Source organism: Nanorana parkeri, unplaced genomic scaffold, assembly GCF_000935625.1.
Source record: "Nanorana parkeri isolate BGI_ZX_2015 unplaced genomic scaffold, ASM93562v1 scaffold765, whole genome shotgun sequence".
NCBI classification, from domain to species: domain Eukaryota; kingdom Metazoa; phylum Chordata; class Amphibia; order Anura; family Dicroglossidae; genus Nanorana; species Nanorana parkeri.
The window spans coordinates 801082-818092 of record NW_017307033.1 but is presented as its reverse complement, the minus strand read 5'-3'; the positions used below and the strand labels follow the sequence as shown (position 1 = coordinate 818092).

General features: G+C 40.6%; 1 protein-coding gene across 1 annotated transcript in view; it reads left to right on the top strand.

Annotated features, from left to right (window-relative positions):
• The window catches only part of USP40 (ubiquitin specific peptidase 40), a gene marked incomplete at its 5' end in the record, with an annotated part of 40462 nt that extends 24195 nt beyond the window's left edge, over positions 1 to 16267 (top strand). The window contains 10 exons of the mRNA XM_018564604.1: positions 356 to 423; positions 5627 to 5701; positions 5835 to 5931; positions 7779 to 7873; positions 8024 to 8142; positions 9508 to 9573; positions 10991 to 11201; positions 11805 to 11900; positions 14478 to 14572; positions 15670 to 16267. Of these exons, the coding sequence (XP_018420106.1) occupies positions 356 to 423; positions 5627 to 5701; positions 5835 to 5931; positions 7779 to 7873; positions 8024 to 8142; positions 9508 to 9573; positions 10991 to 11201; positions 11805 to 11900; positions 14478 to 14572; positions 15670 to 15757 (1010 nt within the window). The remainder of the gene's footprint in view (positions 1 to 355; positions 424 to 5626; positions 5702 to 5834; positions 5932 to 7778; positions 7874 to 8023; positions 8143 to 9507; positions 9574 to 10990; positions 11202 to 11804; positions 11901 to 14477; positions 14573 to 15669) is intronic.
• Between the last annotated feature and the right edge of the window lie 744 nt (positions 16268 to 17011).

Genomic DNA, 17011 nt, shown 5'->3' with positions numbered 1-17011 from the left:
CCCCCCCCCCCCTCTCCGATCCTCCAGCGCTGGCTGGCTGGCGGAACGGACGGGGGAGGGGGCGGCCACAGCTGGCTCTGCCTCCGGATAGGCAGAGCCAGCTGTCAATCCCGCAGCTGGGTGGATCTCGACAGCAATGCTTTAGCTCGCAGTATACTGAGCTTTGGGTCACGGGAGAACGCTAGTTTGTGTTCTCCTGTGACCCTTAGGAGAACTATGGGGAAAAGCCCTGATCCCATAGTTCTCCTTTTAATATTTAGTATTTTGTACGTTTTCAATATAGATCAATTTTTGTGTGCCCATGGGTTGTAACTTTATATATGTTTGTTGTCTAAGTGAGTGTGTTCTCTTTCAGTTGAAGCGGGGTGGCATCTTAGGAAGATGGACTGGTGTTATGAAGCTGGAGATCCCCTAAGGGAAGAGGTATTAACTTAAAATGTGTCCTATTCTGTACACAACAAAATCTACAGGATCCAACACACATCTGGGTGTATCAAATGCCTGGATCCCCCCTCTGTGCTCTGTGGTTCCATTTTCTGACATCACTACTGTGCTAGCGGATGGAACCGTAGCACACCGTGGAATACAGCGCAAAACGGAACACCAGGCATATGAAGTGTATCAAATGCAGACGTTTTTTTCAGCCGTCGGAGCGAAGATTGGGCATTTGGACGGTGGCACATGCAAGTAATAGGATTTTGATCTTACCATAAAATCCTTTTTTCGAAGTCCAATGAAGGACACAGCTCTGAAAAATTCTTAGACGTAGGGTTATGCTGTTACCTCTAGGAGAAATGACACAACCCCTTGCATCTTCCAGCTGTGTCCCTCAATGGACTCCGAGAAAAGGATTTTACGGTAAGAACAAAATCCTGTTTTCTCTGTTGTCCATTGAGGGGCACAGCTCTGAAGAATTCTGAGATGTAGGGATGTTTAAAAGCAGTCCAAACTGAGGGGGGGACATGACAGCTAAATCACTAAATAACCTTTCAAAATAACCTTGTGCCTATTAAGAACCAAATAGACAAAGCAGACACGTTGGAAACCCTTCTAGGCGAGGTAATGGCCACGAGAAAAGCAACTTTTTGGATAACAAAGACAAATGTCTCATATAGGTTCAAAAGGAGGTTTTGTAAATAGATGAAACCAAGTTTAAGGTCCATGGAGGAAAAGGAGACCTAACAAGGGGAGCTACATGAGTAACTCTCTAATTAGAAGTAAGAGGATGTTGAAAAAGGACCAACAAGGCAGATGTCTGACCCTTTATAGTACTTAGAGCTAAACATTGATCTACCCCAAGTTGAAGGAAAGACAAAATTCACAATATAGAAGAGCAAGTGTGGAAAACTCCAAGAACTCACACCAACAAAAATAAACCTTTCCACGTATATTAAAAAAGATCTAACATGTAGAAGACCTACAAGCCTCGAGCATAGTCAGAATAACAGAATCTGAAAATCCTTTGTCTTTCAACACTTGGGTTTCAACAGCCAGGCCGTTGGAGCCCAATCTTTTACCCTGCTTTTTGGTCGCTGGCTTTAAGATAACAGATCTGTTCAATCTGTAAGTAGCCAGGGATCGCCTGCCAACATATGAACCAAATCGGCATACCACACCCAGTGAAGCCAATCTGGAGCGATGAGAATAACTGGAATTCCTTTATGTTCTGAGCTGCAGAGCAGTCGAGGTAACAGAGCAGGAAAAACATTCCTTAGTGTGTACTGATCTACTACTGATCAAGCTACTAAGGCATCCACCATATCTACCGTTGGATCCCTCTGTCTGTACACATCTGTCCACCTTCTTTTTGTGATGAAATGCCAAAAGATCCACATCAAAGTTCCCCAGCTGTGACAAAGTTGTTGAAACACCTCTGAATGGAGAGACCATAAACCAGATCCAGATGTTGTCTGCTGAGAAAGTCCACCTGCCACCTGAAGTTCCACCCAGTCCAAGATCGAATGTACTTCCATTGCTGTCGACACACTCCTGTTGATTGCTGTATGCCATAGCATTGACTGAATCCAAATCGGACACCCAGATAGATTGGTCTACTGAAACAACCTCTGACGAATTGCCCTCAAGTCCAGCATATAAATCTGAAACTTTGGTTGCTCTGGAGACCAGCAACTCTGCACAGACATCTGATCCAGGAGACTGCCCCATCCCACAAGACTGGCGTCTGTCGTGACAATCTTCCTAGACATAGGAAGAAAACGACTTTCCTACTGTTAGCGTAGGAGACAACCAACCACCACGATAGAGACATCTTGGCCAGGGAACTCAATTTTGTCATCTTGTCCAGCGATGGAGGAGACTTGTCCCATGCTGTAAGAATGTTCCTCTGTAAAGTCCTGTAATGGATCTGAGGCAAAGGTACCACTTCAAATGTTGACACCATCAATCCCAGAATTCTCATGCAGGTTATGAGAGGAACAGTTTGGTTGCTTCAATCACGCAACATCAATGTTTTTTTTAAGGAACACTTTTGCTTGAAGGGTATTCAACAGAAGACCAATACTCCAAGCGATGTGATGGAACTAGGAACGACTTCTTGATCAGAATTTACCCGAAGTCCTCTAAATGTCCACAGCACCCTCTAGACCTTGAGCTCCATAGTAGGAAGAGACTGTTCTTTAAGTGAAAGGTCATCTGAGTATCCAATAATTGGAATCCCAGAACATTTTTAAAAGCCCAATACGACGGGAGGAGTCACAATTAGATAATAAAGGTCGCCTATCACAAAACGAAGGAAACGTTGATGAGCTGGAAATACAGGAATGTGTAGATACACATCCTTTGTCTATGGAAACTACAAAAATCTCCCTGTCTAAGAGCGGCGACAATATTCTGAATGGATTCCAACCGGAATCTGTGAAATATGTACAAACGCATTGAGTGCTTTAATTTCAGAATCGAACGAAGTCTTTTGTTGGGGTGGGAACCGTAGGCAGGTTTGAATAAAAACCTTGAAAACATTCTGCCAAAGGAACGGGAATAATAACGCTCTGCCAAAGGAACGGGAATAATAACGCCCGAATCCAATAGCCCTTGAACTGCCCTTGACATGGAAAGCCAGAACACAAAGAACCGAGGAGGTGAAGGAAGCTAAAAATATATTCTGAAATTGGAGCCTCCCACGCACATTCTGTCAGGTGTCCCCCACCAGTTCTAGAAAAGGTGGGAGCAGACCTTCATGCTGAAGCTGACTTTTTTTAATTGCCTTGTCTGAAGGAAAATAGGATAAAGAGGAAAAAACCTTGCAGACGCACTCATGTTTTCGTGAACCTAGACTAGACATCGCAGTAGTAGAAATAACAGCAGAATCCATTTGGCATTCAGAAAATATATAATGTTGGGGGGTTTTAAGTAATTTTCAGGCCTAAAATGTGGAATATAACATGGGTACAAAAAATGAAAAAAAGGCCTCAGTCATGAAGGGGTTAAGGAGGAATGCATAGCCTCAGTTAAGAAGGCAACCATTAATTTCTGATGTTGAGTGAATCTGTTATAGCCCAGTTACTGCATTTGTGATATGGAATATTTATGACAAGTATACATTAAGAGTATTGTATTCATGAGCTGAATCTATGTGCTATGTTCCCTAATCAAGAAGGGAAAGAGTGCGTGCCCCAGGCACCTAGATGTCACTAATGTCTGGCCACTGTATCACTTTCACAAGTGATACCGCTTCTTACTGAGTGAAAACTACATCAGTATCCAGGGAAATGAAGGGGGAGGGAAACGAGCAGTTGTTTCCCAGTAAGGCAGAGCAGAAGAAGAGGAGAGCTCCCCCATGTGACCAACCTATGAATTGGAATGCATAAGTGGAATAAGCACAGGTCACCATAGCAACACCTCAAAGGCCTTTTAATGTACAGGCCACTTGTGACTGGAAAAAGCAGAAACATCAGTGACACCAAGTTTTGGAATAAAACCAGTAGTAAGACAGAGTAGGAAAGGGGGAAAAAAATCACGTTCACAGAGTACCCTGCTAATAACAGCCTGTTCTGACAATTCTGTCTCGCATAGATTCAGACACAATCCTACTTATGGCCCCGATTGGTGTGAAGAAAAAATTTGAAGTACTGCAACCACATGCTGCAGACAGCAGACTATTTGAAAAATAGCTGTGTAATCATAGAAAACAGGATATTGCTGTTTTCCCCAATAAGAGACATGAGTAGAAACCATTCCATCCACTTTTCACCATCCACTGCTCTGAGGAAACAAAAGAAAATGGATTGCGCATGCTCACACATGCGCACTAGAGAAAAACAAGATAAAAACAAGTCCATCTTCAAATGGAAGTCCCAGCCTCTTAAAGAGATGGCAGAAAATTTACATAAAATCAAACATCACATAAAAGCATTTAGCCAAATAGAAGTCTAAAAACACTTAACCAAAGTAAAATAAAAAGGAGGGAAAACACCCAACCTTATAAACCTTGGATAAATAAATTTTTTACTCATGACTCCACGGCCCTGTTGCCGACATAACAGGAAGCCCCAGGTAAATACTGGCCTGACCGTTAAATTATGAAAACAGGAACAGAGGACCACCGGAGGACGAAGCATAAGTACTGAGACCTAAAATGACCTACTTCATGACAACTAGAGAAACTTCCAGGATTTAACTTATCCGGCAGGAATCTCTGTTTTGTTGGCTAGCTAGAGAGACTTCCAGGATTTACTAATATCCGGTATAAATCAACTAGCCGCTCTTGGTAGTAAACCTTCAATGAAGAAACAAAATAAACTAACATAATAAAGCAGAAGAGAAGGAAACATCCATTCTCCTGAGGACATGAAGTGAAACTGGCAGGTGTGAGGGGTTAGGTCCTTAAAGTGACAGGCTTTTTATTTATTTTTTTGCCTGGTATCCATTTCTCCTGCAGGCGGCAGAAGCATATAACCCTATGTCTCAGAATTCTTCAGAGTTGTGTCCCTCAATGGATGATTGAGAAATATTTTTTTTTCTCTACAGGCTAGCCGATTTGAAAAAAAATGAAAATGAACTCCGAGTCGCTTTACAGCATTCCTACCTATGTATGGTTGTGAATTTGCATTTTAAGATTTTATAAGTTAAATGCTATATCATTATAATCAGTGCATCTGAAATGGTTTATTTACAGAGATATTAGCACACCTGATTGTGAAGAGTCAGTTGCAGATATATACATAAAAATAAAAACATCTTAATAGATACGTGCAGGAATTTGGGTGTGATAATCCAAGATTAAGACTGAGGATAAGATCACTTCAAATTTTTGTGTGGAGCAGTGTGTACTATATGTTGTCTTCCTGTGCTTGGTATAAGATGGAGGGTTTATGGTTCCCTCACTCGGTTTTTTGTCATAGAATGGTCACCTCTTCCTTGGTCATGGCCCCAAAATCTTTCCATGGAGAAGGGATTAAAACATCATTCTTGTTTGACTAATGCTGGTTATAGACAGCTCAAATTTTGGCCAATTCCTGCATAGACTTGAGGAAGGTCAAATAGACTGTAAAAATGACAAATAAGCTCTTTATTTGTGTTTTGAATTTCCTTTTGTTGACTGTTGGTGTTTTATTTAACCTTCATTGTCTTACAAGTCTCTACATACACATATATTTTATATTTCTAGGACTCCTCACTGAAAGATCTAAATATACGATCTGGAGACACATTTGTCATAACGGAGGGAAGACTTCCACCCAAGGTAGGTATTTACTGAATTGTCCGTATTTGGCATTGCCCAAGGCATTTATTTCCCTTGATTATCAGTTGCCATTTTAAAATATTTTTTAATATAAAAATGACATTTGTATTTATATCTCATGTCATTCTTATAGGGATTTCTGAAGTTACCCCTTTGGTTGTACTGTCCAAAAATAGAACAGAATTCTGCCTTCAGTTGCCTGGCAGCCCTGCAAGTATCTCAAACAGGTGGTAAGAGACAATTAGATGGAATATTCCAGAAGTTGCTGATGACTTGCTTGATGGGTGTTGCTAGCTTGCTTACATCAGAATGTGTGTATTAACATACATTAGCAGGGCTTGAAAAATTTGATAGTGTCTCATTGAAGCCCCCTATGAGATAGCCAATTTACATGACAGGTCCTCTTTAGGGAGACATCAGGGGTCTCCGAGACCCCTAATGTCACCTAGGGACCTCCAGAGAAGCTGACAAAGCAGAGATCGGCTTCATCAGCTTCTCTAGCTGGAGAGTGACACTGAATGCAGGAAGTGATGCAATATACATCACTTCCTGCATTCGGGGACTGAGAGGAGATCAAAGGGAGTTCGTGTACTGAACTCCCTTTGATCTCCTGTCACAGAGCCGGTGCCGGCCGCATCGGGTACAGCGGATCTCGGGACCGGCAACGGCAGGGACAGCTTCTGATACAAGCGATCGAGCGTCTCTCGAGATGCTCGATCGCTTGACTGTAAAGCTCCCGGCCTGCCGTGTAATTACAACGGCCGGCCCGGGAAGCTTCTCGGCGGGCTCCACTGTCTGCTCGTCGCAGACGAGTGGATTTTCGAGCCCTGTACATTAGGCTCAGTTCACAAAGCTAAGCACGAATATAAAGATCTTTTTTTGCAAAAAACAGTTATTTCAGCTTGTCCAAAAAGATTTAACAATTGCAATAACTTGGCTAAAATATCTTTATCATTTGTGTACTGAGCCTAATGCACTGATGTGTTTTGGATGCCTTTTGAGTTTTTAGAAGTGTCCATTCCAAATGACTTGAGTAAAAAAAGGTTAGCGTACCCAAAAGCCAGCTACATGTCTTTGTTTTGCAACACACATCAGTGTGAACAGGCTGTATCAGTAACAGTGTTTTTTTTTATCTTCATGCATGTGCTTGTATTGAAAAATTCAGCATTGCATTAGAAAAAAAATCTGGTATGAATGAGCCACTAAAGAGAAACTACAGCTAACATGTTTTGATATTCTTCTTCACTTACCTATATACGTAACATTATATTTCTTTTGTTTCCTTTTTTGCTTCTGTAGCTATAGTTTTCTATGATACTCCTATTTTGTGGGTGGAGCTAAACCTTGTATTTTCCTGAGTGTACTACTCCATGCCTGAATCTAATGTAAACAGCACTGTGCATGATTGAAAGCAATAATCAATGTGATTTAGGGCCAGTTCATCATAGCGTTGTGTTAATCACACAAAATACAGTGCGATTAACACACAAGCAATAGCACAGCACATCTAGCGTGTGTTACCATGCACTAGGTGCATTGCATTGCTTTATTTGAATGGCACCCCAACACCCTTCGCAGCAGCCGTGCAATGCAGCGCTGCAGTTAAAAAGGTAGTGCAAAGTAGTGGAAAAAAAGTAGCAGGGGGAATAAACAACAGCAGATATGTCTGAGATGAAAAGATGAGCATGTGCTTAAAAATATTTTGGGGTCAGCCTGTGGGTTAAATTAAAGAAATATTACATATTCCTCCATCCGTGCTAAACACTGGATGGACAAATCTCATGCTGTGTCCTTTGTAGACAGCTACGAGTGTGCCGCTGTCAGAATACCCAAATAGTGGTGGCAACTTATTGGCTGCCATCACTGTTCACCCCAAGATTTTCCATCCAGCTTCTTTAATTTTCTGATCAAAGGGTGCTAAATGGAAAGGTGCCAAAAGGAGCACCCACTGTGCGTATTCAGACATTGTATGGCCCGCTTTAATTATGTGTTATAGTCCCACAATCCACATTGCTTATCAGATCAATGAATCTCAGCATTGTGTTCCTTCCCATTTACATCTCTCTCTCTTTGATAGATGCTTCTTCTCATGAACAACATGACTCTGATTATTCCTTCGTGGGTCACATAGAGATATGCAAAGAGGCTTCTCTTCAAGAGCTTAAACTGCAGGTTTGTGTATAAGACCACTACTTGGGTTCTTTTGTGTGTTTTTACATTATGCTGCATTGGATTTCCCACACTTATTGTTTCCTTATGCTTATGGAGTATAAATTGTGTGTAATCATGGCAATGTACTTGCCTTTTGTTCTCTGCATGCAGGTTATGACGCTACCGCTTTTTGATGCCCTTGGAATTCCTTCTCCTGATTTCCTCCGTATATGGACCTTAGAAAATAAACGGTTGGCAAAAGTATTGCGCTTAAACCACTTGCGAATCAGGTGCTGCTTGGTTATCGCTTAATTTATACTGAATCTTGTCACCATATATAAACAAATGTGCATATGCTTGTATTTGGCTTACCCATTTATATTGCTACATATATATTATAATCAGTATACACAAGTAAACAAAAAAATGTAAAATGTCCAAGCAGGAGTATTTTTCTGCCAGAGGCAAGCATGTTGTATTGCTGTGTATATTCGATTTAGTTTAAGAATGTTTCAGTATAGTAAAAGGTGCATGCCAGTTGGTATGCTTTTAATAAATGCTAAAGATTGCAATTGTGAGCCTAAGAGCCTTTTTAAAGATGTACTTCAATCAGGCACACAAGCTACCTAGAACAATGTATTCTGCTGTGTAAAATTATCTGGCTGTTCGCATAGTGTTCTGGAAGTACTTTACAGTACTGAACTAAAGTTTAAGGTTTTCATTTGAACCAGGCACCCCCAGTGCTGTAAGGCAGAAGCGCTAACCACTACGACACTGGGCTGTGTATTCTGTGATTTAAGCTGTAGGCTTAAGTCTCAGGAGAAATTTGGTCTGTTAGGAGCTGTAAGATTCCATGGAGGTTATTGCATCTCCTATCACAGCTTAGTGCTGAAAACAGACTCTCTGGGCTATAGAATGTGGGTAAACTTCTTGTTTGGCAGTTACACAAATGTCTGTTATAAGCACCTAGCTAATGAAGGGAATAAGCCTTCCAGCCCAGCCTTAATCAACCTTTCGGCTCGAAGAGGATAAAAGTTAATGACAGGAGAGTCAACAATAAAATCAGATCAAGTTTCTGTGTCCATATTCAGTTGCTGTACATGGACACAGAAACTTGCGTTTCTTGTTAGCTTTCCTCTTTCTACCCTCATGGAAATGGCTGCCTCTGTGTTTTTCAAGCAATCTGTGTATATTACAACCTCACCGCCCCCCCCTCCCCTCATCCCCCCAGACAGGGTATTGTGTGCAAAGGCAGAGCTGGTGTTTACTGATCATGTTACACAGAATCACAGGGAGAGGGGCACCTGTATACAGCCTGCTTTACAATCTGACCCCAGTGTCACACTGAGTTTCCTGTGGAGAAAATTTTGAATTTGTTGGCTTCAGGCCTAAGAAAAAAAAAAAGTAATAAATTAAAAAAGGCTGCTATGTGAGTCATGAAAATGTGCACACATATACATCATCACTGCACCTCTTTGTTACCACAATAAACCTTTGTTACCACAATAAATGCTAATCACTTACAAAGGTGGAAATGAACTTTAAATTGTTAAAAATGCCCAATGTTTATCATTATTATAGTGGAAATGGTCTCTGAATAGCTTTAGCAGTCCACTGTATGATTCTAGAATTTAAAGCCTTTTTTCTCTGGCTAGTGACTACAAATTGGGAATCAGGACAACACTGTGTGTGGAGCCTCTGCAGGCAGAGGAGCGTCTAGGGTGAGTCTTGTGTGTATGTAACGGGAATATCTTATTTTCCTTCTTTCCAGTGCTTCTTTCAAGTGCTTTATTTAGAACGAGCACTGAGGTTATTTAATTAAACAGTCTGTAGCCATTTTGTAATTTTTAAGTTATTCAAAATTAGCTTTCCTTCTCAATCTGAAGCCACTATTTATTTTTTAAAACTGTTACAAAATTTAGTACGGGTACTCTCCCCTATTTGGCTCATTCATTTTTTCTGATATCTGCACTAAGATACAAGTCACATTTTAGGCATCCTATGCAGTAGAAATTTAATTTTTGGTGAAATAATCCCTAAGGATTACCTGTTTCTGAAGGGATGTATAGACTACAACTTTCCCCATTAGAACAGTAAACGTGCACCAGGTGGTTATAACAAACACAGACCCTCCCTTTCAGAAATCTGTCTAGAAAGGACATGGTGAAACAAACTATTTCTTCAGAACAGCAAAAGGTAGGAATCTGCAGCAAGGTTTGTCAAAAACCTTGCAAGGTACATTGATATCCCCAGGGGGGTTGTTTTTTTTTTCTCAACAAAAGTGGAGTTACACTTTTTTAGTCTTGTTAAGAAAGTTAAAAAAAACCAAAACCTCTATTTCTTTACATGTCACAATATCGGCTCATTTCAATCGTTATGTAAGGTTAATAAGAGAACTGCTAGAAGATAAATGACAAATACAATTTGGCACTAATCCACTCCACCAGAAAATAGTTATTCAGCGCTACTTTCCCTTTTTTTACAATTTATCTATGTTAAGGCAATCTCAACAGGGCTGTCCGGGCTCAGCTGCACTGGGAATGACACCCGTATAATCAACCACTATTGGCAGGATCTAACTGCAGATCTAACTGGGTTTCAGGGTGGGCTGTGTGGGCTCTCAGATGGACTGTGCAGGCTCTCTGGTGGGCTGTGTGGTGTCTCACTAGGGCTGTCCGTGGTCTTAGGAGGGCTGTGCGGCATCTCACCAGGGGTCCGGCGGCAGGGATTCGCAGGAAGGAGGAGTAGATGTACAGCGCCGTGAGGTCCCCAGCAAGCGTAAGACCTTACGGCAGCTGCTAGTGTTTAAAAATTTTGAGCAGCGGTATCAGCGTTTTCGTATCGGAGCATTTTTACGAGTATTCGTGAAATTGCCCAGTATCTGTACCGGTTTCAATATTGGTGCATCCCTAGTAGGAATTAAAGGTGCACAAAATAACCTATATGAAACACTTGTTCACATAGCTATTATGTTTCTCATATACAGTACCTGTAACTGTGGCTAATATGCACCGAATACATTTACAGCAGTCTACTTGTATCTATGGAATGCACTGACAGATGTTAAGATTGAATGGTGCCCTATTTTTGAATAATGTATGATTTTGTTTCAGTATAACTTCCTTTATGTTTCGTTAGCCCCCAGGATCTGCTCCTAAGAGTCCAGCTTTCTGTGCCAGGAGAATATCGCTATTTCCCCCCATTGGACATTGCATGGAATATCTCTCATGGATGTACAGCCTCGTCTCTTCGTCAGAAAATCGCCACCCACTGTTCACTACCAACAGACAAAGTGGAGATTGCAAAATACTTTCCAGAGAAACACGAATGGCTCCCAATTTCCAGCTGGGTGAGGTTTTCACATATCATTTAGTACTTTAAACTGATGTATACATTAACAACGAAAAGTATGGGGGCGTGGTTTGCGCATGGCGGCGAGTAGACGTGCCTAGCCAGAGCTCCGTCTCTCACCCCGAGCAATCTTGCCGTTACCCATCTTCTCGAAGTACGCCTCGATCAGCCATCTCATCCCTAAAGCATGGGGAGGAAACAGAAGTACCGCCGGTCCGCTGCGACCCAGAAAACCGGCACCATCACGCGCCTTTGGACGCCGGAAGCCTTCACCCGGCCGCCGCGGCGAGGCGTGCGCCTGAAGGCCCAGGATTATTATTAAGTCTTGAGCTTACACCGCTTGTCTTGCTGTAAACCACCACTGTCTTTGTATTGTTTATGCTTTGGAAAAAAATCACAATAAACATTTAATAAGTTAATTAACAACGAAAAGTATAATGTTTCACAATGTGTCTATATAAATGTATTCTTAGAATTCAGGCATATTGGGAATCTTATGAGTAAGAGTAACATGTCCCACTAAAAAGTATCCACAAACCAGAATACACAGATTAGAACTGATATTGTTTATCTGAAATTGTTCATTATTGTTTCACATTAGACTCAACATGTTTCCAAAAAGAAGAAGAAAAAGAAAGCCGAGAGCCTGCAGGGGGCCCCATATTGTTTGAAGGATGGAGATATCATTGGTGTAAAAGTGAGTAATGTCTGGAATGGGGAAGGTAGTGCTCGTAAAACAAGTTTTATTTTTGTTTGTTTTTTACTCTAGAAATGATAGAAGTTTCCTGTTGTCTTTTCAATAGGTTTGTTTAAATGGTGCCACCCATTAATTCAATATTTTTGTCAATTTGATTGAAATTCTAGTTACAACCTATTGCTGTTACATTATGTTTCTAAAAGTTTAATTTTGGTTGATTTTTTTTTTTTATTATATAAAATTCATTTCAGTACAGCGCTGCATGACGGAATAAATGTCAAAGTACCGCAGCGCTGAATACTGAAAAATGGCCTGGATGGGAAGGGGGTTTAACACCGCGGATGTCAACTGGTTAAAGCAAAATAAAGACCAGATAATACCACACATGCAGCCCCATGACAAACAATCTAAACATTTTTCAGTCTGTCATATCACTTCGTTCTTGTATTAACCTGAACAGTAAAATAGGGAATAGATATTTAAAACCATAAATAGATTAAAAGCAAGTATAAAAAAGAAAATCACAGAGCAGTTTCTTTGTTTGTAGATACAATTGGATTATTGTGTGTGGGCACCAGTAGACATGATTTTTATGTGGGATATCGATTATATGTTTAGATAGGAGTGAGATTAGGGGCTTAAATGGGGAAACAAATCTAATGGGTTTAGAAGTATAGAATTCTTCTTCTTCATGTGTACCTGGGGTTTCTGAGCACAGTTGGCTTGTCCAACCTGCTTGGAAGATTTATTGGCACCCTTAATACATCTATAGAGTTTCACAGCATTATGTTTAAAGTTTAGATTGAGATAGAAATTACAGGCCCATTCTAACTAGTGCATTGCTAACGTGCATAGGTAACATGCGTTTGTGCGATTTGGAGCATTCATTCTCAATGCCATGTCAACACGTTGTTCTAACACACATGCATTGCAGTGCACTACAATGCGTGGTAATGCACTACCTTGGGCTGTGCTGGAGAAGATAGTGCATGCCTGATTTTTAGTTCCTTGTGAGGCATTCAAATGAATTGGCTGCCTCAACACAGCACATGTACTCTAAAAGCAGCACAGTGGACCCGGGTGGTGTGAATGTGCTCTAAAGGTTAACTTGGGAAGTTGAACTGAGCGTTTAAAGCAGGGGTAGGCAAACTCTGGCCCTCCAGCTGTGTTGAATCTACAAATCCCATTAAGCATTGCAAGATGCTAACAGCCACAGGCATGATTCCCAGAGGCAGATGCATGATGGGATTTTTAGTTTCACCACAGCTGGGGGGGCCAGAGTTCTGTCTTTCCATGGTTTAGAGTAACTACATGTCCCGGGCGTCGGGCGATACGAATTCCACACCCCTGCGCTGTGCGGGCCACATTACAAGGTCCGGCGGGCCGGATTCGGCCCGCGGGCCTTGTGTTTGCCACCCCTGGTTTAGAGGGTAGAAGTGAGGAGCATGTTTGATAAGTCTATATCTATGTAGAATTATGGAAATCTTTGCCTACATTCACACATCTGAGTCCTTTTGCAGTGATGTAGGGCATTTTAGCCACATCCTATATACATGTTTTAAGGTTGGAAAGTGTAATTCTACTTTTGCAGACAAATTGGAGAAAACCCCACTATATGTTATGTGAATCTATTCACGCAGCATACCTAAAAAACATTTTTTTTAAACTATATCTTATATGCTTAAATAAAATAAACTGTATCTTACCTTTTTAGATGTATCTGTGTAGCAGATCTTTGGAGCTTCTCTGTACAATTTCAAAGTGACAGGAAACTCTGAATGTCCCCATAGAAAAGACTAGGGACACTGAGCTTCCTCTCATTGACATACAATGCTTTTAGATCTTTAACCTTCCTTGGAACAGACAGTACTCAAATCTAGTTTACAACTGATAATGAGATCTGCCAGAACAGTGTAGATGGGGATAGTTAGGTTAAACATTACTTCCCCACCCAGAGGAAAATTCAGTTTAGGGAAAAGCAGGAAAGAGCAAGTAATATATAAGCAGCATTTTTTAATTTGTATTGAAGTTATGCTATGTAAATGGAAACCTGTAACAGCTATAAAAAAAAGTTGTTATCCAAATTTGGCTGTAAAGGTGGAAGTACACTTTCAAGTGTATCTAAAGCAAAACATTATTTTTGTTTTTTTTTCCGTTTTGGTGATAAGGGGTTATAACAACTATTTGTGGGCCCATTATGGAGAATGACCCTCTCTTTTTGATCTGTTAATCACTGTCACTGAAAGTGAGGGAAAAGAATACATTTTGAGTTGTCACACGAGCAAAAGGAAAATCTTCCCATGCGAACACATGTTAAAATGATTAAGAGGGCATCTACTTCACTTTGGAAAGATTACCTTTGATTTCCTGTTGTGACTATAGGAAATCTTTTTAATGGAACACAGATGCCAAACATAAACTGCACAGGTTTTTAACATTTCCTGATTCATTCTTCATTCCCGATTGCTTTGTGATGTACTTTATTGTGCTTAGAGGTTAGGATTATAAATTGAAAAGTGGAAAGGAAGCAGTGACATGTTTTTTATATAAAAAAATTAACTCCACTTTATTTTTCAGAACCTTCTGCTGGATGACAAGATAGACTTTAGCTCAGAGAATGATTATATAGCAAAGGAAAAACAAAGACAATGTGCAGAAAGCAAGAAAAATAGGTAATGAATTAAAACGGTATAGTATATACAGCTATGCAAAAATAACATTCCCCATTGTACATTAATTATTAAAATTGTGATATCTGTTCAATACAATCGATACCGTCTTGTTTTATGTATAAACAATGTTTTGCGCAACGATTTAGCTCTACGCAACTAAGGATTCATCAAAAAGCTAGTCAAACAAATGAAATATAATCCTAAAAGTTCTAAGAAAAACCAAAAATAAACACCTATCAGAATAAAACTGCTAACTACATTTTAGAAATCACTTAATCTACAGGTGAATCCATGAAAACAATAAAATACTAAATCAATAAGTTAGTCCATAAGTAAGGTTGGTATGGATGGAGCTCCCTCGTGTCCACACCCCCAGCACAGCTGACACTCGTCGCTGGGCAGCGTATTTTGAATGGCTGCTCGGCGTGAGAACTGACAGTGCTGCTCTATGAGGAGGCTGTGGAGCTCCTCACCTAGCACAGTAGAAGACAAGCGGTCACCCACTAAACATGGGATTGCGACCCACCAGTGGGGAACCACGGATGTAGAATATAGGACTAGCATAAGCGGTTAACTGGTTAAACATATTTAGCAGAAAAAAGTGCATGTAGATAAAAAGGAATATCCATACACTGACTGTACACTTGTATGTTACTATTTACTACTCCAGTGTGCTCTGCTGCACACTGTACATGGATTTTGTTTTTGGTTCCATACCCATTATGCAGCAGTGCCTTTACAAAGCAACTGCACACCATGCTCAGCTCAGCAGTCAGATGAGGTAATGCACAGATTTCCCAGCAGTCTTCATCTGGCACAGACATACAACTATCTGGCCTATTTGATAGTAATCTGCCGCATTTGGGCGCATTAATATTTGCTGCACTGTTGAGGACCTGCTTTTGTGTTCAGACGAATGGTGAAATGTTTTTTCAGACCGGGAGTTCAGTTTTAAAGAAATTGTAAAACATGACATGTTCAGCAGTTGAGTTGCGCAGCAGTTTTCTTAGAGCCTCTGGCCAACGTACATTTCTAAACATAAAGGATGGTATTTTATTCAAACTGTTATATGTAACTACAATTTCTGTTTCTTACAGTGCACCATCTAATTGCAATCCAAAGGTTCGCCCCAGTGGACGCAAACCAGAGACTTCTCTATCCATTCGAGTGGGAGTATTCAGATAGCACAGACTTGCTCCCATGATTGGAGCATGAAATCTAGAATCTATTTCTCCTTTAACTCAGGAATGAACATCCAGTATACTGTCACTAGTAGGCAGAGCAATGTTGTAATATAGGTCTATAGTTTCCTGGAGGTCAGAAGCAGGTACTGCACTTACTGCTGCAGGTGTATGGGTGCTTGTAGCTGACCTCGGCTGCAGAACAGATGGTTCTGTGTATGGAGGTGCCTTCTCTTTTCTCATTCTCTGCTGTACATCACCTGGAATTGATTTCCTTAAATTGCTGCTCTGAGGAAGAAGGAAAGCATATAGCTGTATTTCCTGCAATCAGGTTTAAAATCATTGACACTGACAATTTCTTTTTTATTATTTATAAGTTACCTGTCAGTTCTTTTTGGTTCATTTTTTTCTTTAGCATAACATTCCCATGCTATGGGGAGTCATCAGCTGTCAAGGAATAAAGGGATAATCATGTACAATTCTATCATCTCTTAAAGGTTCAGTCAGGCATATTTTTCATGTGTTGAGGTTGGTAGTTTCAGATTGCTGCTTCAGATGATCCTTTTCCACTTACTGCACTTGTATGTGGTAATGCGCAAACTTGAAACACATTACTGCATGCGTTTAAGCATCATTTTCTATGTCTTAAACATGCATTAATGTGTCGTTTTTTGCATTTTACATGTGTGTTTCTTTGCTCATGTATTATGAAAAAGTGGGACAGACATTCGGAATAGGGTTTCCATGCAATACACACTCAACTAATAGATTCATGGGAATGTGTGTATTTGTTTCATTTTAATAAACCAGATTTAAACCTGACTCCATCCAAAAATGTTTTTGCCTTGGGAAGAGTTGGTAAGGGTTAGACCCTCTTTCAGGTTTTATTTGTAGTCTGTTGGATAAATATCGGCTCACTTCATGTCAGGACAGTAATTGATGGAAAATCACTCCAATGGGGGTGCAGAGTACAACAAAGCACTTTCTTTAGTAAAATGGAGATGAGTTAGAACCTGTTTCAGTTCATGATACAAAAGACGCACATTAATGTAGCTCAGTATTCAATAATGTTTTCTGTAATACGACCAGTGTAAGTACCTGAATTTGACTTGACTGTCACCCTTTTGGAAACCCCTATACAGCAGCACTTGGACTGGGGGAAGGGCAAAACTGGGAGCCGATCATGTTTATTGCATGCTAATGGTCTGACAAGGAACACCATGATAGACAAAGAGGATAGAGTGAGCAGAGAGATGGT